Source organism: Pseudonaja textilis, chromosome 5 (genome assembly GCF_049901715.1).
Source record: "Pseudonaja textilis isolate UNSWEBS1 chromosome 5, rPseTex1.2, whole genome shotgun sequence".
Lineage (NCBI taxonomy): Eukaryota > Metazoa > Chordata > Lepidosauria > Squamata > Elapidae > Pseudonaja > Pseudonaja textilis.
Window position 1 is genome coordinate 49613998 of NC_141994.1, and position 21728 is coordinate 49635725.

The 21728-nt window shown below is 39.3% G+C and overlaps 2 protein-coding genes across 6 annotated transcripts in view; both read right to left on the bottom strand.

The window, feature by feature from the left end:
* The window catches only part of KCTD17 (potassium channel tetramerization domain containing 17), a 30742-nt gene extending 17034 nt beyond the window's left edge, over nucleotides 1–13708 (bottom strand). For 2 of the 3 annotated variants that reach the window (XR_015743889.1, XM_026695783.2), the window contains exons 1-2: nucleotides 13163–13414; nucleotides 9557–9665 (exon numbers count right to left, since the gene is read on the bottom strand). Coding sequence is in view for 2 of the 3 variants with exons in the window: in XM_026695783.2 (XP_026551568.1) it covers nucleotides 9557–9665; nucleotides 13163–13381 (328 nt within the window). In the remaining variant the exon portion in view is untranslated. Of the gene's footprint in view, nucleotides 1–5452; nucleotides 6043–9556; nucleotides 9666–13162 lie in introns of those variants that run through there. The other variant, XM_087934824.1, reaches the window with a different exon arrangement.
* Nucleotides 13709–15481: 1773 nt separating this feature from the next.
* On the bottom strand, nucleotides 15482–21689 carry MPST (mercaptopyruvate sulfurtransferase). Of its 3 annotated transcripts, none has more exons than XM_026695757.2 (4): nucleotides 21384–21689; nucleotides 20928–21083; nucleotides 17500–18145; nucleotides 15482–16120 (listed from the first exon to the last, which is right to left on the bottom strand). In XM_026695757.2, the coding sequence occupies exons 3-4, from the start codon at nucleotides 18092–18094 to the stop codon at nucleotides 15822–15824; spliced, it is 894 nt and encodes a 297-aa protein (XP_026551542.1). In that variant the 5' UTR covers nucleotides 18095–18145; nucleotides 20928–21083; nucleotides 21384–21689; the 3' UTR covers nucleotides 15482–15821. The 3 variants fall into 3 exon arrangements, with proteins under 3 accessions (XP_026551542.1, XP_087790946.1, XP_087790947.1); XM_087934820.1 differs by lacking the exon at nucleotides 21384–21689 and adding an exon at nucleotides 21175–21236; XM_087934821.1 differs by lacking the exon at nucleotides 21384–21689 and having other exon boundaries at nucleotides 17500–18139; nucleotides 20928–21066.
* Between the last annotated feature and the right edge of the window lie 39 nt (nucleotides 21690–21728).

Here is a 21728-nt window from a genome sequence, read left to right on the forward strand (position 1 = left end):
GGAACATAGCTTGACAGCCCATTTATATCTTAATTCTTATATTTCCCTACACACTTGCATATACTGTGTTTTGCAAATGCTATGGTTTGCATATGCAAAGTTACCATATGGTAATTTTTGATTGAAACAAAGCTATGACTGGGCTAGACCAAATGATATTTTAGGGGAATATCAAATGCAAACACGGGTCAAAAGATGAAAGCTGAAGACAAAAAAAGACTCTGAAAAGACAGAATAAGAGAGAAACAATCTGACAAATAAATACTGAACAGCTTGTAATTAATATACTGGTCATTAACATAGCATGAGTCTCTCTTTTTTTCCCGCTACCGTAGGTCAAAGAAACGGGCAAGGAAGTTTAAGGTGATCAGATAAAACATGGAGCCTGCCCCCCACCCCCCAAAAAAAATATCGACCTCAAAAGACGGGAAAGAAATGGAAAGTCAGTATGTTCAACAGATTTGAAGGAGTACAGATTTTAGAAGCTAAAAGAGAAGAAGCACTGAGTCCAATACTCAACTAAGAAGTGACCATCCTAAATAGATACATATTACTAAAGGTGGCATAATACCTCATAACTTTCATTTACTTTAGTATACCAGCCTAGATAACAGAATTGTCATACACATGCCAAAAAAAAAAAAAGTACTTATGAAATTGCTGCAGATCACACTGAATCTTAATGAAAGCAAGCAAACAAGCAAAAATACTTACATTGAAATTCATCATTTCAGAAGAGGATAAATATTATTCATATTTCAATACATTTATTCTCAAAGATCCGATTTTCTCATTTTCTAATGCAATAGATTCATTTCATTATAATAAATATGCCCTATTTCTGAATAAACAATTTAATAAAAGAGGGTGATTTTCCTCTATAGCTAGAAAGAATTTGGCAAAGAGAAAATAAATTAATCACCATTTCTGTATGATCCCTTTCTACCTAATTTGAAAGTAGATCAGTTATCTCAATAGCTTGTTATTGCCTTGGCATGAAATAAGAACCCCCCAAAAAAAAAAAAAAACCATGGAGAAAAATATTTCTAAACATATGAGTAGAATGCTGGAATGGTCTTTTCAAAACCATTCTCAATAACATGGCACTTAATAGTGTATAAATGATTACTGTTATGCAACAAAGCATAGGGGAAATTCTTGAGTTTCTCCAGCTCAGTGAGTCTATATATAGTAGAATATGTGCATATGAATAGAACCAAGCCTGTTAAAACAATCCAGAAAGAAATGCTTCAGATTCAAAAGGACATTTTATTACAGGAATAGCATGCTTAAAGTTTGCTTCTCTGAGTTTTCTACTTCCATTAAGATAGGGAAGGAGAGGATGGGATGGAATGGGAAGGGCTTTGTTCTTCCTAATTTCCTCCAATTGGGAAAGGGAAAACAAAAATAAAAAAAGAAGATACTTGGCAGCTTAGTCATAACATTCTTACACAGTAAGAAGTTAAAAATGCACACTCCTAGTTCTCCAACACAAAATTACAACAGCATTTTTTAAAAATCCAGATATCTCCATTAGCTTTAAAATATAATCCCAGCAACCCATTAAGAAAGTCAGCAAAATATAATCGTTCTAGACATACCCTTAGGTACCCACTCCATTGTTAATGATGCCTTCATGATAAGCTGAAATTCTGGGTAAATAGAACTGAGGTGAGCTACTAGCTTCTTATCTTATTCATAGCAAATTCTGAAGAGGCTTCACTCTGATTTTTTTCCAGCACAAAAGAAAACTCCATATTTACACAAAAGAAAGGTGAACCTGAACGTAAGATGACCAGATATATCATAAACATATTGTTTCAGAAGATCAACTTTCTGAAAACTACTACGTCATCTCCTGGATTGATGTAATCTAGAAAACCATAAATTGTTCCAATGTATTCTGGAACATTCCAGAACATTCATGTCCAACTCTTGTTGAAACCAATTCTGAAGTGAACTTTTCCCTCAACAAATATATGCATGTAAGACTCTCACATATGTGTATTTATATCTCTTAGCTTAAACAATCTCACAGTTGTTTTGGAGAAAAATGGGAGGTCAAAGTGCTATGTATTTCACCTTGACCTCCTGACAGAAAGGTGGGAAACAAATCTAACAAATGAACAAACTAAATAAGCAAATAGAGGTGATCAAGACTAACCTTGTTTAGCATATCTATTCACACTTCGCACCCCCACTCATTTGTTCATGTTCAGCAGTTATACAGGAACCATGTTAGTTGTTTTCTAACTCTCTCAAGAAAATATACTACACCCATAAGTAATTCTTCGAGAAGAAAGCTAGATTCTTTTTGGGTAAATATAGTAAATGCTAGTTGGTCATTAAGTCATCCATAATAGAACATACCAATAGCTTGTTTAGACCCAAACATTATATACTAACTAAGCTATTCTGGCTTATTCAAATATATATAGGGTTTTTAAAAAATCCTAACTTAATTTGATGTATAAATCTATCCAGTGAGTTATATCTGTTCAGTTACTAAAATCAACTGATTTACCATATGAAAATGTGACAAAACCGTGCCTATCAGAAAAATAACTTAACCAACTCGACAGATGGTTTAAGAATAAATTTTCATCTATTTAGTTAACTTGATTTATAAAGCCTCCCACTCAGCACATAACTCGGTGCAGTGTACATCATTAGTAAACAATAATTAAGTCCATATAAAATGACTTAAAAATAACAACAAAATTCAAAACATAAAGACATTCAGTGCTGGGAAAAATTAAACCAGCAAAATTATTCTGTAGGCTAATTTCCCCACTGCTTGGGAAAAGGTTCAAGTTTTTATGCCCTCTGAAAGGCAGGAAAAGTTGGGGCCAACCTAATCTCAAGGAGGAATTGTGTTCCAAAGGTCAGGAAAGCAACAGAAAAGGCACAAATCCTGTGTCTTAATTCATGACACTGTCTAAGTGACATAACATTGTCAACCATGTCTGATCAAACTGGGCTCTGCCAGATCTAACCAGAAGAGCAAAAATAAACAATTATTTTTCAGTCCTGCAAATAATCCAGCCCTTTGCCATGAAAAACCTCATTTTGAACTAGACTCAAAAGCTCACTGGTATTCAATGTAGCTCATAAAGTAAAGAGGTACCCTTTTCACATCCCTGCATTCTGGGCCAGCAGCAGCTTCTGAGAGGTCATTGAGGACAGCCCTTATGGAACCATTGCAGTAATCCAACTGTGAGGTGACTAAGGCATGAATGACTATGAGGAGAGCCTCCTGATTCAGACATAGGCACAACTGGTGTTGTTCCTCTTAGAACAAGAGCTGAATGCCTCCCAAATTGCACTCTGGGTAGATTTGGAGCAGTGCTACTCTATCCAGAAAGAAGATAGAAAGTCTCTAGATCAGGTGATACCAAAATTCACAGCGACTTGTATTATAAGAATTAAGTCTGACGCTGCTCCCCCTCAACCAGGCCCCTATAGCCTCTAGACATCAAGACAGAAAAATTGATGGTATCACTTGGAAGGCCCAGTGCTGAGATGTACATCCAACTCCATGCCTGTGGATGACCCCATCTAGCAATCTCGTATTAACAGGAGTCAGAAAAGAATCAAGTCTCGAGCTATCCTACAAAAGCAAGAGCCTTGAGATAGATCTCTCCCCTCGTCTCCACAACATCACCAATTTGAAATGGCCCAAGAGGAAAGAGAACCACAATAACTCTATAACTTCCAATACTTAAGTCAGTCCAAAAGGATATAATGATCAATGGTATCAATACTGTCAAGGAAACTAGTAGAAATACCACCTCTACACTAGTCCTGACACGAGTCAACAAATGAAATCAATACCATCTCTACACTGTATCCAGGTTTGAAATCCTACTGGGAAAGATCCAGAAATCCACCTCACCTAGAGCCCTCTGAAACTGCAACCTAACTACTTTCTTAACAACTTTCCCTAAAAAGGAAGCAGTTCAGAAATTAACTAGCACAGTCAGATCCAGCATGACTTCATGGGGAGGGGGGGGGTGACTTCTTCAGCATGGGTTGGACCACCCCCTCTTTCAAGGATGAATCACTGCTTGGATTCCATCCACATGATCTAGTTAGCCTTAACTAGCTAGCCAGATTATATCACTACAGATTATATCATACAGATATTTGATTCATGAAGAAACACTCAAAATTTACTTTTCAGCCATATCCACTATCTAGCTCTAATCCAATGATGCCCAAATTAAAATTTCTTGGATCCATTTTGCTCTTGTTATTTTTATCACAGTGGATACCCACTAACTGGAATTATCAACCAGACAGAAGAGCAATATTAAGGAATTGAGAATTTCTAGCCCAAAATATCTGAGATCAGGTTGCATCTGTTGGCTGGGGAATTCTGGAAGTTTTGAGGTCCATATATTTTAAAGTTTCTGAGGTTGAGAAATATTAGCCTAAGGGAAACTGGCATGAAATTACTGCTACATAAGCAAATAAAATGTTGCCTTCCATTTTGTACATCTGTCATCTTTTGCATCCCCACATCTCTTCCCTAGAGGGATACACATGATGCATTTCAGCAGCGGGCATGTGGGATCCAGGCACTTAATGAACCCCCTGAGGAACTAAAGTTACAATTAGGAACAGCTAGCATTTTGTTATTCACTAGAATAATCTATTTGGACATGATACCTAGTCCTCACAATATGTCATTTTCCTTCTTCAGCAAACTAGGGGAATATATTAATAAACAAAGGAAAAAATACAGCCACTCTTGAGTCTGTAAGTTGTGGGGGAGAGAAATGAGGAAGCACCGTAGAAAATTACATCAGCATGACAATGATGTTGTTATTCTTCTTTTCTTTCACCTCCCATACTAGAGTAGTATCCAGAACCAGAACGGAAATAGAATGAAATATTGTAATTTCAGATTCTTCAAGACTGATCAGTTGGCTTCTTGTAACATGCTTAATTCTAAACTTAGGTTACCAAGACATGGTTTTTGTTTGCACATAACATGTCCCCAAATAAACCAGACATGGGTTCCCAAACATGTAGCTAAATTCTTATAACACATACTGCACCTTTCATCTCATGTACTGTTGTCTGAACTCAAGTCAGTTTTTCTCCCTATTCTTACTCCTTTTTGTGCTATAAGAAAATTGTGCTTTGAATAATTCAGACAAGTACTCTCCCCACTGCCAACTACTCCCACAAGGAAAGGAAACTGTCAGAACAGAGAAACTGAAAATGGCGTAAGGCTGTGAATTAGCTCATCAGCTTCTTTTTAAATTGGAAAAAAACTTTATTATAAGCATATAATCACTTTACATTCTTCAAGCTGATGTTAAAAATTAGAAAAGATACAAGATAATGAAATACTAAAAGCAAAGTAAAAAAATAAAAACATAACATGTAGCTTTCATGTTACATCAGACTTCTTCCTTCTTTCCCATTGTCTTCTATCTCTTACAGCTATTTAAACATTTACAGTAAACTCTTTTCCTTGACCACTGGAAATTATAGCTTGTATCTATTTGGATGGTTTGCTCTACTGTTTAATTAGCTGATTGTTATCACAAACAAGAATAAACCATAATATGTCATTTGCAGCTGGTTGTTAGGATTTCTGAACACAGAGTAATAAACAGCATTCAGCAAAATGATAACTTTTTTGAAGGAAAGAAACTGCTTCCTACGAAGTCAAAAACTAAATATTTAGAATACCAAGCATCAGTGCATTTACAAGGGTACAAACCATCACCCTTGTGAAGCACTGTTTGGCCTGTTTCTCATTTTCCCAACACAGAACTGCACCAAGGGAATGCAGGCAATTAAAAATAGATGGTAGAGCCAAAGCAAAGCAAGGACCACAGTACAGAAGTAAATAAATACAATTGCTCTTTAATATCATTTTCAAGTTCAGAGTCTCAAACTCAGCATGGTTGTGGTGGGTGAGGACTATATCCATGTGGGCATCCCCAAGTGGGGTAGAATTAGAATTCTTTTTATTGGCCAAGTGTGATTGGACACACAAGGAATTTGTCTTGGTGCAAATGCTCTCTGTATACATAAAAGAAAACATACATTCGTCAAGAGTCAAGAATCATAAGGTACAACACTTAATAATAGTCATAGGGTACAATAAGTAGGAATTGCCAACTTTCATTATAAAAAGACATCAATCTCTGTCCCAGATTAAGATAACGTATGCTACTATTATTCCACCGTTTATTTTGTGAGAAACTAGCCTGGCCTGCCTCTCCTTTTTTCTCCCCAGTTCAGCTGCTAGCTTAATGTCCAGTAGTGTACCAAAGTGGGGGAAGAAAGGGCATCCACCTTGGGTGCAAGCAACAAAGAGGTGAGGCTGAAGATCAGAAGGCAGCTAGCAGCAGGTGCTCAGTAGTCAGCTGGTTGATGTGGCACAGCAGTGATGGGAGGAGAAAATGTGCCTTCAAGTCAGTATTGTCTCCCAGCAACTACCCCCTGCAGCGTTTTTCAGAAGTGCCATGCTAGTTCCTTCTTCCTCAGTATGAAAGCAAACAACTGGCCAAGGTCAACCAACTCACTTCATGCGTAAAGTGAAATTAGAACTCACAGCCTCTTGATTTCTAGCCTGATGCCTTAATTTCTACACCAAACTGTATCTTAGCAGCAAAACAAGTATGTTAGCTATAGGTTTAGCGTAGTACGCCTATATGTTCTACTGATTTTTTAAGGGAAATGTAGTACAAGTAGTCCTCAATTTACAACCATTTGTTTAGTGATCGTTGGAAATTATAAGAGCACTGAAAAAAATGACTTATGACCCTTTTTCACATTTATGAGTATTGTAGCATCCTCGTGGTCCTGTGCTCAAAATTCAGACACTTGGCAACTGGCATGCATTTGTGATAGTTGCAGTGTCCTGGGGTCATGTAATCACTTTTTGCAACCTTCTGCCAAAGGAAAGCCAGGCTCACTTAGCAACCATGTTACTAACCTAACAACTGCAGTGAATCACTTAACAACAGTAGCAACAAGGTTGAAAAATGGGGCAAAACTAACCTAACTCTTACTTAGCAAGAGAAATTTTGGTCTCCATTGTCATAACTTGAGGATTACCTAGATATGGAGTTGTTGAAATTGATTGCTAATTATTATGACGAGACAGGTTTGTGTCTATGAGAATTATTCAAGAAATCTGACATTTTTCTTTCCTCTTGAATATAAGGTCACCCTTCTGCACTAGTTCAGGTATTAGTACTAAACTAAGGCAGATTGCTAGTTCAGGAAGTATGCCAGAAATTCAAGTTTTCTCTGGAGAAAATGTTCTGAAGATATCTACATTTTAGCAGAGCTATTTGGAAAGTACAGCCCAGCAAAGAGATACCAAGTTATAAGCCACTAGATAGGTAAAATAACTAAGCAGTACCTATTTTTTAATTTTTGTTATCCAGTCTTCTTCACCAAAGTGGCCTTAGTTATATTATAAAGATAAAACAATAATTATGTATAAATCAAACAAAAGCAGCTACTATATAGGAAGAAAAAAGTACATAATCAATTAAAACTATAAAACCAATATAAATGCTAATTTGAATAAGCATATCTCTATATAATAGAAGAAGGACAAGAGAAAGAACTGATTAAAAAATAAAGGAATAATTTACTCAGTAGTAAAATTGTTTGTTTTTCATCCAGAAGTCCTCTGGGTTAACATCTGGCTTTAATCTTAACCCCTTCAAGACTAAGACAGACTCTATTCTGAACCCCAGAGACTCTTTGCTGTAAATCATCATGAACCAGAGCTAAGAAATTCTTAGCAACCTGAGTGACAGTTAATATTTAATGCAGGGTGGTTGTGGACCATAAAGGGCAGAGATATACCAGGCTTGAGATTTTGGGCTTGGACAACCTTGAACTACACCGCCTACGGTTGGACTTAAGCGTAGTACATAAAATTATCTGCTACAATGTCCTACCAGTCAACGACTACTTCAGCTTCAACCACAACAATACAAGAGCACACAACAGATACAAACTCAATGTAAACCACTCCAAATTTGATTGCAGAAAGTACGACTTCAGCAACAGAGTGGTCAATGCCTGGAATGCACTACCTGACTCTGTTGTTACATCCTCTAATTCCCACTCCTTTAACCTCAAGCTAACCACTATTGACCTCACCCCATTCCTAAGAGGTTTGTAAGGGGCATGCATAAGTGTACAATTGTGCCTACCATCCCTGTCCTTTTGTCCTCATTTATTCATACCTATTTCCTGTATTCTTACTCATGTTTATACTTATACCTATTATCTTGGAATCGATTGACAAATCAAATAAATAAATAAAGTTAAAATAAATAGGATAAAAAGTAGATAGGGCTGAATCTCAGATGTGAGCAAAACAAATATTGGAGAATTTTTCATATAAATTGGGGACAGTTTAGGGCAGTGGTCCCCAATCTTTCCAACTTGATGGCTGGATGCTTCGTGGGAGGAGGGAGAGAGGGGATGGTTCTGTGTGAATGGTAGGCACACACACAAGCATACATCTCCATTTATGCAAGCAGAGCTTTGCGCATGAGCCCGCCATTTGCATGAGAGTTGCACACGCATACACGCTCACCCTCCCCTGCTTACATGAGCTGCTTCCAAATGAGCTGTGGGGACCCACAGCCAATAGTGGGGACCCCTGGTTTAGGGGATGTTTGTCTCTTAACTATGTTATATCTACCTTTAAGATTTATGTTACTTTGTGTTTTTCATGTTCATTAATTTAAAAAACCATTTTACCCACTTTAAAGAAGAGAAACAATGGTGGAAAGAAAGGGCCTTTGGTCAGTAAAAAGAACCTTGAGAGTTTTACTGCATAAGTATTTATTACTGTGTCAGACGAATAGTCTAATCTGGTATAATGCATTGTTCTATGTTATTGTTATAGAACATGGGAAATCTTTCCGGAGAAAATATGTGAAGCGTTCAATCTCATGAAAAAAACTTATTGCCAGAAAATATTTAACATTTTTAAATATTTCTTAAGGTCCTGCTATATTACTGTCATGAAATATGATTTTAGACAACAGACACAGAGACAAGAGTATTCTCAAGTGTATTTCAGAGGCACTTGAATAAACAGCCCTTAGCAATCAATTACTGTACGTTCATTGCCCACTATAAACAATACAGCTAGTCCTCGACTTATGACCATAATTGGGCCCAAAGTTTCATTGCTAAGTTAGGCAGTTGTCCAATTTTGCCCCACTTTATGACCTTTTTTGCCACCGTTAAGCGAATCACTGCAGTTGTTAAATGGATCGTGTGATTCTTTAGTGAATCTGGCTTCTCACATTGATTTTGCTTGTCAGAAGCTGGCTGAGAAGATGACCAATGATGATCACATGACCCCAGAATAGTGCAATGGTCATAAATGATCACATAAACCTTTGAGGACGCTGCAATGGCAGTGAAAAGAATTGTAATTCGCCTTTTTCAGTGCTTCAGATGGTCACCAAACGAATGGTTCTAAGTCAAGGAATACCTGTATATACATTTATATACCTGGGTTCCAGAACATACAAATCTATAGACTTACCTTCCTCAGCCATATCTTTATCCAGTACCAGTTTCCCATGCCGGAGGAAATTCAGAATAGGTCCAAAATAAGTTGGATCTCGATCTATGAGATATGCACCAGTCTCGTCCTAAACCAAAAGCAAACCATCAAACAAAGGCATGTTTCACTAACTTTTTTTTCAAATATTTTTATTGTACTTTTCCTTTGTTATACATCACATATTAATACTTTCTATTGTACAATTTTCTTGGTTATATATAGGATTTCATTATTCACAGTAACAGTATATTGTCCGGGTGCAATCTCTACATTCTTAATTACATACCGATAATAAATCTTATACGTATAATAGTTATAGCTATTATTCTCAATATCTATTCATCTTCACTTATCCTTGTTATGAATTTTACATTGCATGTTTAGGCCCACTATTCATTTTTCTCTGTAGTCCATTAATACTGTCAAACAACTATAAACATCAAATTGACATTACAATTATAGCCAATTCACTAGCCAAGTAATCCTAATGTTTGCTTATCTTAGTTATTCTCTATTCATTAGGCATCTATGTTTACATATCTAGATTTCTAACTTCTGCCATTATTTCTACTATAGAATAATTCCTGAATCAAAAAGGTGATCTTCTTCTCCCCATTTCTAATTTCTATCTTAGTACTAATTCTTGACAGTATAGCTTCTGTGTTAAACAATATTTTGCATTTATCCCTGTTTCACTAATTTTTCTGAGTTCTTTATTTACTTGGATCTTCAAAAGGTTTGGAATACAATCCCTCACCCAAACCACTGAATAAATGTAGTTTTCAGGGATAACAAATGAAACATTATGATGGATCATTAACTGCTTAAAAGCAGAACAGAGAGAAATAATTAATGGTCAGCTTCAATAATAAAGGAGTATACACCAGTTGGGATATGTGCTTCTTATGTAAGCCTTGAACTTAAACCAGTGAGAATCATTTAAGAAATCAGCAGTCCGGTAACCAATTTAGCTGAGCCTTCATTACTCAAGTGTGGTAAAAGAACATGAGTTCAAGGATTCTTCTCCAAAAGGTTGAATAACCTAAGTTTATATTCAAAATAATACAACAAAGGGCAAAACTTTTTGAAATGTTTTATACACACACACACACACACACACACACACACACACAGAGAGAGAGAGAGAGAGAGAGAGAGAGAGAGAGAGAGAGAGAGAAGACAGATTCATACATACCATATTGATGGGAATAAAATGGCAACGACTGATCAGAAATTGATCTTGATAAAACTACAAAGTGTGAAGGTATTTATTATTTATACCTTGCCTTTATCCTTTTTTATAAATAGCTCAAGGCGATGAACACCTACAATTCTCCTTCTTGCTCCTATTTTTTCCACAACAGCCACCTTTAACAGATTAACAGAGTTGGAAGGGATCTTGTAGGTCATCTAGCCCAACCCCCTACCCAAGCAAGAGTCCTTACACGATTTCTGACAAATGGCAGTCCAGTCTCTTCTTGAAAGCTTCCAGTGATGAAGCTCCCACATCTTCTGAAGGCAAGAGAGAGGGACTGGCCCAAATTGTATTGCCAACATTAAACGTGTTACACAGATATACTGTTCACCTATGACTATTATATCTCAAAAAGTGTTGTATCTCAAAACTGCTTTTTAAAAAAAATCAATCAGGAACAACTCTCCAAAGAGAAAACATCTTGCAGAAGTTTGTTTGTTTGTTTTTGACTAGGGGAATAAAGGGCAAAAAAGAAAGTCTGGATAAAACTACGCACACTCAGCAAAAGATGTTTTTGTCTCTGTCATGTTTATGGGGACCCTAAGTCATTAAACGTAGCTGAATAGCAGGAGATTCAGGGAAAATAATTATAAAGATATTTAAGCTGTTAAGTATTTAAACATTTCTTAGATAAATGATGAATGCACTACATCAATATACTGAGTTCATTCAAGACTTGTGCTATGGCATAAACTATTATTTACGTAACACAATGGCTAAGTTTGCGAAAACAAAGTCAAAACCAATGGCATGTATCTGCAGGATCAGAGGGGGGAGAAAAGCAAAGCTGCCAAGAAAAATAGGAGAGGGATTTGGCAAGGCCCCCATTCTTTGTGTGTTTGTGCTTGCTTCCGCAGGCACAACTGTATACTTCCTCCAAATAATATTGGCCAATTTGAAACAATGCCGTCACGAAGACTATACAATATTCATAAAACAGATTAAGATGTGCCCTGAATTAATCAAATTGGCTGGGTTCACCCAACAAGCTACATTTTATATAAATTCTATTCAGTTTGGAATGGAAGTGTAAATCAGGGTGACTAAAATGTATCTCATAACACCCTGCACCTAAATGAATTATCCTTATATTATGGCTTTAGTTGATAATCTGGCTCACAAGATGTATTTATCACAATGGCTGGATTTCTTCATTGTGCTAAAGCACTTCTTTCACCTAGCCTAGTTGTGTGTAAATCCAGCCATCCAACTATACAAACGACATGTTTTAGCCTAACATGTCCAAAGTCAGTAACTTTTTGATCCTATCATAACAACTCTTTCCAGGCCGTATTGTTTATGCCTATCCTTGGAGAAGAAACAATGAAGCCAACCGCCCTTGCCCTGACTGAGCCGCATGCTTTAACTCCATTTAAAAACAACAACAACCCAAAAAAACATCCTGCAGATGAAGTTTTTGAACGGCTGCCCAAGACTACATTAAGCCTTAGCAAAAGCTGCATCGAGCGTCAAGATAAACTCTTGGAATCACTGGCAAAGGACCCACAAAGGGTGTTACGGTGAGGAAGAGGAAGGAAACGACTCCTACATTCCCGGCTAATTTTGTGTCCTGGGCAAGATTTCTTGGAAGCGAACCAGCCCCCTGGGGTGGACAAGTGGAGTTTTCGCAATTCTTTCTCGGTGCTTTTAACGGAAATCGGCGCGCTTTCGGAGATAAGAGGCGACCAAGCACATTTATCTCCATTTAATCAGCACCCTCGCGTGCACAGAGCAGAAGCTTGGGGTTTCTCCACGTCCGCATTTTTCCACTAGCAGAGCGAGTGGCCTGCAGGCATTTCAAAAACAAGTCGCATCGCTTACACTGTCGCTGCTCAGGCAGGCAGAGACGCCCGGCCAGAAAACGGGATGCTTCTATAAGGACTTGCCTCGCTTTTTAAACTCTGTGCAGGTAGCCCAAGCGTACCGGGAAAGAAACCCCCGTTCCTACGTAAAGCTCCCAAAGCCCTGAGGAATGGGCGGGGGCGGAGCGGGGTGGGAAGAAAGAGACTCGAGGCTCCTGACCAACTTTGTGTTGAACATGCGAGTGTGACTTTGCAAAACAACAACAAAAACATGACTTCTGCTTATGGGGCCAGACCACAAAAGTGGGTGAAGCGAGGGGGGGGAGGCTCGATCCCTTAGCAAGATTACTCCCAAGTGGGGTTCAAGATCTTCCGAAACAAAGCCCCCTCCCCGCCCCTTTTCATTGCTGGCCACAGCAGGAGCTTCGGCGCTTTCCACGCCCTGCGATTTAAGCGAAGGGGAAACGCTCGCGTGTTAGCAAAACCACCGCGCTTCCCTTGGAGGATCGGCGGAGCGCGGGCGCTTACCCGATCCGACTGTAGCTCCTCTCCCTGGCATAGGCGGCAGAGGAAGGATTTCTGCTCGCGGCACAAGGTCTGCTTGGTGGTTAAGAAAACGGTGCCCCCGACATTCAGCCGAACCCATTTGCCTCGGCTGCTGGGGGGAAGCGGCTGCTGCGAGCAATCCCACGCGTACGAAGTCGCCTTCTGCGCTGCCGGCGCGTCCTCCCCTCGTTCCATTCTCATCTCTTTTCTCTGGGCGCGTCCCCTCCTACTTTCACAAAGAGGCGGGACGCGGCTTGCAGGTGTGGAGCCCCGGAGGATTCTGGGGCTTGTAGTTTGTTTCGAGGCTAACGCGCATTTCAGACTTAAGCAGGCACCCAAAATTCACGGAGGCGGGTTATTTTGCCCAGTGTTGTGATACTTGAGCGAGAGCGTTCTTTGCCGAACGTCCTTTGGATGACAGCTCAACGAGCTTTTTAAGCAGAAAGTGCAAAAACAATTTTAAAGCTGTGTTTAACGTGCCTTGGCAACTTTTAAGATGAGTGGATTTCAACCTCCCAGATTTTCCCAGTCAGCATGTTTGAATAAAAGTCCACTCATCTTAAAGTCTGTAGAGATTCTCAGTCATCCAGGTCATGGTTTTCCCAAAAGTGTTTTTTCAGGAGGCAACTGGACTTCCTTGTTTTTTTCTTTGAAAGTGTTTTGCTTCTCATCCAAGAAGTTTCTTTGGCTCTGACAGGATAGTGAGGAATGGAAGGATTTTCCATTTTAAAGTTGCCAAGGTTGAAAAATGCTGTTCAAATACATTTTAATGGCTGAGAACTTCTAAGATTTGACATTTTTACTGAAGCCTCCTACAAGGTGAATGAATTTTTACTAGATCTGGGAACTGGATGATATTCCAAAATTTTAAATTAACCATGAGGCTCCTTGAGTGCCACTTAGGGAATTGGTGAATTGATAAAGTTGTCTCCTGGACAAACTTATCCAGAGCTAAATCTTATTTAGAGCATCATTACATCTCCATTCTGTTTTGCGAAGAAGGCTGTAAGATTCAGAATCTCTTTTCTTTCCAGAGATATCTGTATTGGGTCATTTCTAAAACAAGAATGTCATAATTTCCTAAGCCCCGTTCAGTAAACTAGAAATTAGTAAACTCTGCAGTTCAGGGATGCCCTACATATGTAATTTCTTTCCCTCAAAACCATAATTCTCTAGATTTGTACTGTAATCCACTGCGTTCATTTATCCTTTGAAAAGCATGGAGCTTAACTAAGAATATGTCAGCTTTTCAAATGCAGACCAGACAACCAAAACCAGTTACTCCTATTGTAAAGTTAAAGTAATAGAATCTTGCAAGTCTGAAAGTCCCCCTCCTCTGCCTTTAATTCCAGAGACTTGGAGGGGGGTGATCAATTCTGATATGCTTTCTCCAGTGCTAGCTTTGGACTCATATTTCTCTTTTAGATTGTCTAGACCAGGGCTGTCAAACTCGCAGCCGGAGGCGTCACGTGGTGGCCACACTCACACCTGATTTAGCAAAGTGGGGGGAAGTCATGCTATATCACATGATGATGCCGTGACAATGAGAGTTTGACACCCCTGGTCTAGACTGAAATCTTTCTCCAATGCACTAAGATAATTCTCAGAGCCCAGTAAAGTATATGTCATAACTTCCATTTTCCCCTCATAGCAAATGCCACATCACACAACTTATCTTTCTAACTTACCTACATTTGGTTTACTACCAGGCGACCTATGTGAATAAAAGCTGGAGTTAGTAGTTAGTATTGAGAGATCAGTACTTCTGTGGTCAGGTTATTGTGTAGCATGGTTTAGAATTTGGTAGGAATGCCTGTAATAAAACTTAATGGAACTGAAAGTGGAACAGAATTGATGTTTTGGGGTAGAATTTTCTGGAGCCAGTAAAATTATATTTTAGCTTCAGTGAGGTTGGATTTCAGATAGTGACATGATGCTTTTGTTAGAGAGTGGAGATTTGGAAGAAAGAGAAAGTTAATAATTTGATTTGTGGTGGGGTATGTCAGGATATGTCATCGTATTCCTTCAGATATTGGTTTCTGATGGTGTAAAGCTTTTATGGGATGAGATGAGAGAGAAAAATGACCAACAACAGATAATATTAAAGATGACAAGGAGTCTGGCGACTAAATCCTATGAAGAATGGCTAAAGGAACTAGGTAGCTGAACAAACATTTTCTATTTGGTATAGTCTAGAACTAGCTGAATTCAAACTGCAGTTCACCACACAAACTGTCATGGGTAGAAGTTTTCTGAATATGATCCACTTCAGGATGAGAACACAAAATAAAGCAATGAATCTTTAAGGACACTAAAATGCTTTTGATTTAAAAAATATTTGTACTATGGCATTTTCATGAAAATGAATAGAAACCAAATTACAGGATTCAGTGAAGGAACAATTAATACTAAATAGCCAGAAGTATGACACAATTTGCCATAGTTACAGTGCAAAATTAATCTTCCCATAATTAGTGCTTTCTTTGCTTTGAAAAACGGGCAGTGTCTATACGTAGCAATGGAGACAAGCAAAAGAATGGCAAATCCCCCAATTCATCATTAAAACATTTCACTCAACAGGTAGAACATCCTGAAGGCCATCCCCTTCTTGAATGTTTTTGTCTCAGCAGAAGGTTGTGCTTCAGAGGCTCTTCCCCATACTCTCTGAGATAATGTCTTCAGGCTGTGCGCGCATGAACCACTCTACCCAAGCCCCATCATAAATGGCCACATCTGGCTTCCCACACAGGTATGCTCCTAATGCCACATGGCAAGCGGTGACTCCTGATCCACAAGTAGCCACAAGAGGTTTGGAGAGGTCTACTTTCTTCTCTTGAAATAAGCTTTGGATAATTTCTGGGCTTTTCTCCAAGCCTGCCTCAGTGAGGAATTCTGTGAAAGGAAAGTTCACAGAGCCAGGGATGTGACCAGGTTCGATTCCTGGAGAAAGTTTGAAAAAAATAAAACACTATTAAAGTTCATTCAACAAAATTGCAAAATGAGAAGCACAATTTAGAAATAATGTGCGCGCACACAAATACTGTGTGTAGTAAACCTTAAAATCCTATACATAGCACTAAGTTTCTAAGTAGGCACGGTGGCTGGGAAATTCTGGGAGCTAAAGTCCATGTATCTGAAACTTGTCAGTTTTTAAAATACTGGTTTATATTAATGGCAAAGGATGAATCTCTCCCATTTCCATTTACCCCAATAAGCCAGAATATGAGGTGAGGTTAACTGATATCACCCATCTGCTGGAGAACATGAGGAATGACTGTTTCTAGTTCTCTAGTGTGCAGGGGGGGGGGGGGACTTTATTTGATCCACATTTTCTCCAATTGGGGAAGGACAGTTAATAAAGTTGTAAAAAAAATCAGGAGCCATGCTGTACTTTTCCAATGTGGGAAGACTTTTTACCATTTTTGGCAGTCCTGTCACCTTGTACTTCATCTTTCTCCTAGAAGGAGTGAAAGATGCAGCAAAGATGAACACTAAATGCAGTTAGTATGATATTAGGAATAATGACAGCCCAACCTCAGCCTGTTAATAGAGTTCTATAAACATTTTATTATACAAAGTAGTAATGTATAAAGTACAGTCATTTGATATACTGTATAAATAAATAATGCCCCGTCCTCTCCTTTATTAGGAGGAAACTATTGGTATATAGTTTCCTCTTGTTTCTTGACTTGTGGAGAAGTCAGAGGAAATGTCCTTGGAAGACAGCAGGAAGAGCCACTATCAAGTTCACAGTCAGATGAAAGGGAGCCTGAATCCAGCAAAAACTGCCTCAGACAAAGCCCCTCCCTAGTTCACGCGTAGATAAGGGGAGGAAGGGGGGGAAGCATAATCAGACTTACAAGATTCTGTTATCATAGCTTTACAGTAAAAGTAGTGTTGACCTACATGTCATTGTTTTCGTAATCTCTTCTATCTTGAAGTGCTGACAATTTACAACTTTCCTTTTTTAACATAAAGCTTTAAAATCAGAGGTTTTTATCTCAGAGCTAAACTAGCCTGACAATTCTGTCATGCTCCAAAATCAAAAGAGACACACTGAGTTACTCAATGCAATCTCTTTTATTGTTCCTTAACTACAGACAGAAATCTTGCTAAACTAAAGGAAACGGTTTGCACTAATAAAGATATACTCTTGAGAACTTCACGGGATGAATTGTCTTGAGCCTCTACCTCTTCAAACTATCCAAACTATCCAAACTTCACTGCCTCTTGCTCTTCTGGAACTCTAACCCCTTCCTCCTGGGAATCGAGACTACATTCCACCACATCTACCCTCCAAACTTAAAGAAAACCATTACCTTGTCGGGGCTCTGGTTCCGTCCCAGCATACCTTCCAGCAGATCGTGCATCTACTACCTGGAACTGGTGTGAGTCAATGTTCTCCTTCACCTGCTCATAGGTTTTCACCATTGATTTATCCAGAGAAGCATGAAATTCAGCAGAAGCAGGATGACTCTTTCCAGAGCTGACAGGATGCCCCTCTTTCATCCAGTTCTTCAGCCCACCATTTAGAAGGGAAACTGCATCATGGCCAAAAGCTCGGAACATCCACCAGACCCGGGGAGCTGAGAACAAGCCCTGGTCACTTGCATCATACACCACAACATGACAATCATTGCTCACTCCTAGTTTGCCCACGTACTCTGCAAAATCTGTTGCACTGGGAAGCATATGATCATAAGGTGATGTGCGGTCACTGCAATGATCAATGTCGAAGAAAGCGGCTCCTGGAATATGGCGATCTTCAAACTCTCTCTGGGGATTACGTTTCATTTTGGGAAGGTACCAAGAGGCATCCAAGAGCTTCACAGATGATCCTGTTTGAGGAGACTTGATAACTTCTGACACCCATTTAGCAGTCACCAATGCCCGGTAGAGAAGCTGCTGAGACATGGCACTCACAGGCTGTTTGGGTTTGGATGTCACCTGGGGTTTCCACTGGCACTTAGGTGAAAGAAGACAAAACAGAAAATTAGGACCATCCTCACAAGAGGACACCCAGGCATTATAATAAGTAGGTAGTTACATCTGAACGAAACAGCAAGTTCTGCCAATTCTGTGGCTAAGTTAAGATGTAATGTTCTTGTTATAATCAATATGATATTGCTTTGTTGGTGGAAGGGAAAACATTTGCCAGGAGGATGGGAATTTACTGCCAAATCTCCATCTATGCTGAAAAAAGCCTCACCCACATTGTTGGTATCTCACAAGTGATGTAATCTGAAGCAGGCATTTGGGGAAGCCATTATAGAAAACCATAGGGGTGTGTGTGTGTGTGTGTGTGTGTAGCCTTTGCATGGTCATTCTTGCTCAGCCCGACTTCATAGAGTGATTGATACAGGGGAAAACTCAGAAGACAGAGAACAATGTACATTATCTTGAGCTCCTAGAAGAAAAGTAGAATACTGGGGTGGTGCAGTGGTTAGAATGCAGTATTGCAGGCTAATTCTGCTGACTGCCAAGAATTTGATCCTCACTGGCTCGGGGTTGACTCAGCCTTCCATCCTTCCGAGGTTGATAAAATGAGGACCCAGATTGTTGGGGGCAATATGCTGATGCTATAAACCGCTTAGAAAGGGCTGTAAAGCACTGTGAAGCAGTATAAGTCTGAGTGTTACTGCTATTGCTACAGATCTATCAAATAATAGATATGATTTATTACAGTTCAAAGAACACTATGGTTAAACAATGTTAACGAAGTATAGCAATGCAATATTTTTGCTTTTTTTCCAGGGAGAGACAATCAGGGGTGAGATGCGACCGGTTCTGCCCGTATCTATAGAAGCGGTAGCTCTGAAGAGCAGCAGACACAGAACCGGTTCTGTGTTTGCTGCTGTTTGGCCTGCCCGCCCGGGCTCTTACCTGTCCTTTATTTCCTGCTTTTTCAACCTCAGCTGCTTTGTGCAGCCCAGCTGAGATTGAAAAAGCAGGAAAAAAGAGGCTTTTCAAATGCTGTGCACCTGCACGCAGTGTTTTTCAGCTATCCAGGCGGCACAACTTAAGTTTTTTTTACACGCACGCGCATCACCGAACCGGTAGTAACACCAGTTGAATCCCACCCCTGGAGACAATGAATGCTTCTGTACTATTATGCCATAAAAATATAAAACCATTTATAAATCCAAGCATCAACAGGATTATGTAAACAAAGTTATGGGCATAAACACAGGGATAAAATTAGAATTGTTATAACAACACAGTTTTAATTAGTGAAGGTAAAATATCACTGTCATAAATTTCTTCACTAAAAAACCTAGTTATTTCTGTATATAATAAAAATGAACTCTAATAGAATAACCATTCTCTTGGGGAAAGCTCCAGAAATTTTCAGCAGTCCACCACCTCACTAAGGATGAAACAAATGATCCATACAAAGTGAAAAGGGCCCCTACAGATGCTTGACTTTCGCATTTTTTGAACTGAAACTGAAAATCTCTGAAAAGGATATTTAGATTGCTGTAGGATTTATTTTATTTAAAACCTATCCTTTTGTCACAGTAATGCTGTTCTCTTCTTTACCTCGTCCAAAACATCCATAAAGTCTATATTTAATAGCAAATAAGAAAAAATATCAAGGTTTACAAATAAGAAAGTCAGGGTTTACAAAATAAAGGTAGACTTTGAAGTAAAGTCAAATCCTGCACATTCTCCATGATGATCTAAGTCATAACTTCTATAACAGCAGCTGAGTAGGCCGCTTTCTCAGTATTGACACCACATTTGTTATTTATCTTCTTTTTAATCTATTCTTTTTTTTAAATGCACCTCAAACTTTCATTTTTATTTTATCATGATTAAATGCTGTTTGTATGATTGTGTTGCATTTAATTGCTTTTTCACACAATCCTCCTTGAACTCTAATATGGAAATATGGAGTTCATAGGTGCAATAAGGAAATAACAATAATTCTTATCCCATGAGCAGGAGAAAAAAAGATAGCTTGGCTCTTCTAACTCCCATTTTCTTTGTAAGTTCTTGTAGTTTAAAAGAAGCTTGTTTTTAATAGCTGTTGCTTGATTAATCAGTAAACAGTGGTTTCCTGTTTTGCTTGATTAATCAGTTAAACACAGATTTCCCTGAACAAGAGTCTGTTTGAAAAACAGTTTTCTTTTTATCACATCTGCAACTTTACAGAACTGGGAGTCTCTTTGTTAAAGCTAAGCAGGAAGATGCTGTGCGCTCCCATTTTGTTCAGAGCTGATTTGTTCATATAAATGGGTTTGCTGCCTCAAATTAGACAGTTTCTTCGACAGGAACAGGGAGGAGAAGTTTCCCAAAGGGAAAAAAGATCCCATCTCTCTCTTCCCCCAAGAGTTCCCCATCCACAAAAACACTAATCCCCCAATTGAAGACAGTAGAAACACTGCACCAAGCAACCAACTACTGTATAATAAACCATTTATTTCCTTCTCCAAGACAGTTTTTCTGAGCTGGCCCAATCTGGGAATCCCAACAGATGATACAGTGCAGCTTCCATCCTCCTTAGCCAACCTATATAGGGAAGCGTACTAGACCTCGTCCCTGCCAGAAAGTTTTTGAGAGTTACAACCCAACACTCAAAGGTTTCCAGAGTTGGCTCAGGAAGAGAGCAACGCATAGGTAAAGGCTGCCACCAGAGGAAAACTAGCGGGGTGAATGACCCCTGGGCACTTGGGCGACTTTTCTTCTCATGTTTTGCCTTTAAATCTTCAACAAGTCCCCACCTCTCTACTTCCTCTTCTCTTACCTCGGGTGGCTCTCTGAATCTTCAAAGCGCCCCTTGCCCAGCAGCCCCTCGCCCAGCAGCTTATTCTCCCTTCCTTATTCTACCTCCAGGGCGGAGAAAAGGACCACGTCCCACTTTCATATCCAGTGAAAGGCAAGGCTGGCCGGGGCGAACCAACTGGAACAAAAAAAGGGGGGTGAGAAAATTAGCAGAAAATCCATTAACTCTCACGTGGAGATCGGTCCCGCATCTAACTGGAATCACTCACGATCTTCTTCTTTAATCTTCGCGACATCTGTCTTGACTACTCGCCCCATGAGCCGCTCATTTTTTGCAGAGAAAATAAATATTTGATTTGCTTTCCCCCCTTTACCAGCCACTTCCTGGAATAGCAGATTGCGGCACCCAGAAGAAGAAGAAGCGGGTCATTTAGAAGCGAGGCGCTTTTCCTCGAACGCTTTCCAGTTGACGCCTTACCTGGGTTTCCGCTAGAGAACGTGGGTTGGTTACGGAAGAAAAGCCGCAGACTGTCTGGTCTTCTCCGCCAGCAACGATGTTTGAAAAGGCAAACGGTGCACTTGCCCCGGCTGCGATAAACTCTTTACTCCTTGGCTCTCTCGGTAGGAAGAAGAATCTGGAGAAGAGATGTTGCAGACAACCTTGGACGGGCGAGATCATCTTGATCCTCTCATACTTGTAATTTGCTGTAGAATTTTCATTCTGCCATGGACTTCTCTCACGACCCCGAGTGAATCGTTTAATAACACACAAACACAAGCACAACTTCCAACTCATCTTTTATCCAAGGTGTATCTTCCAACC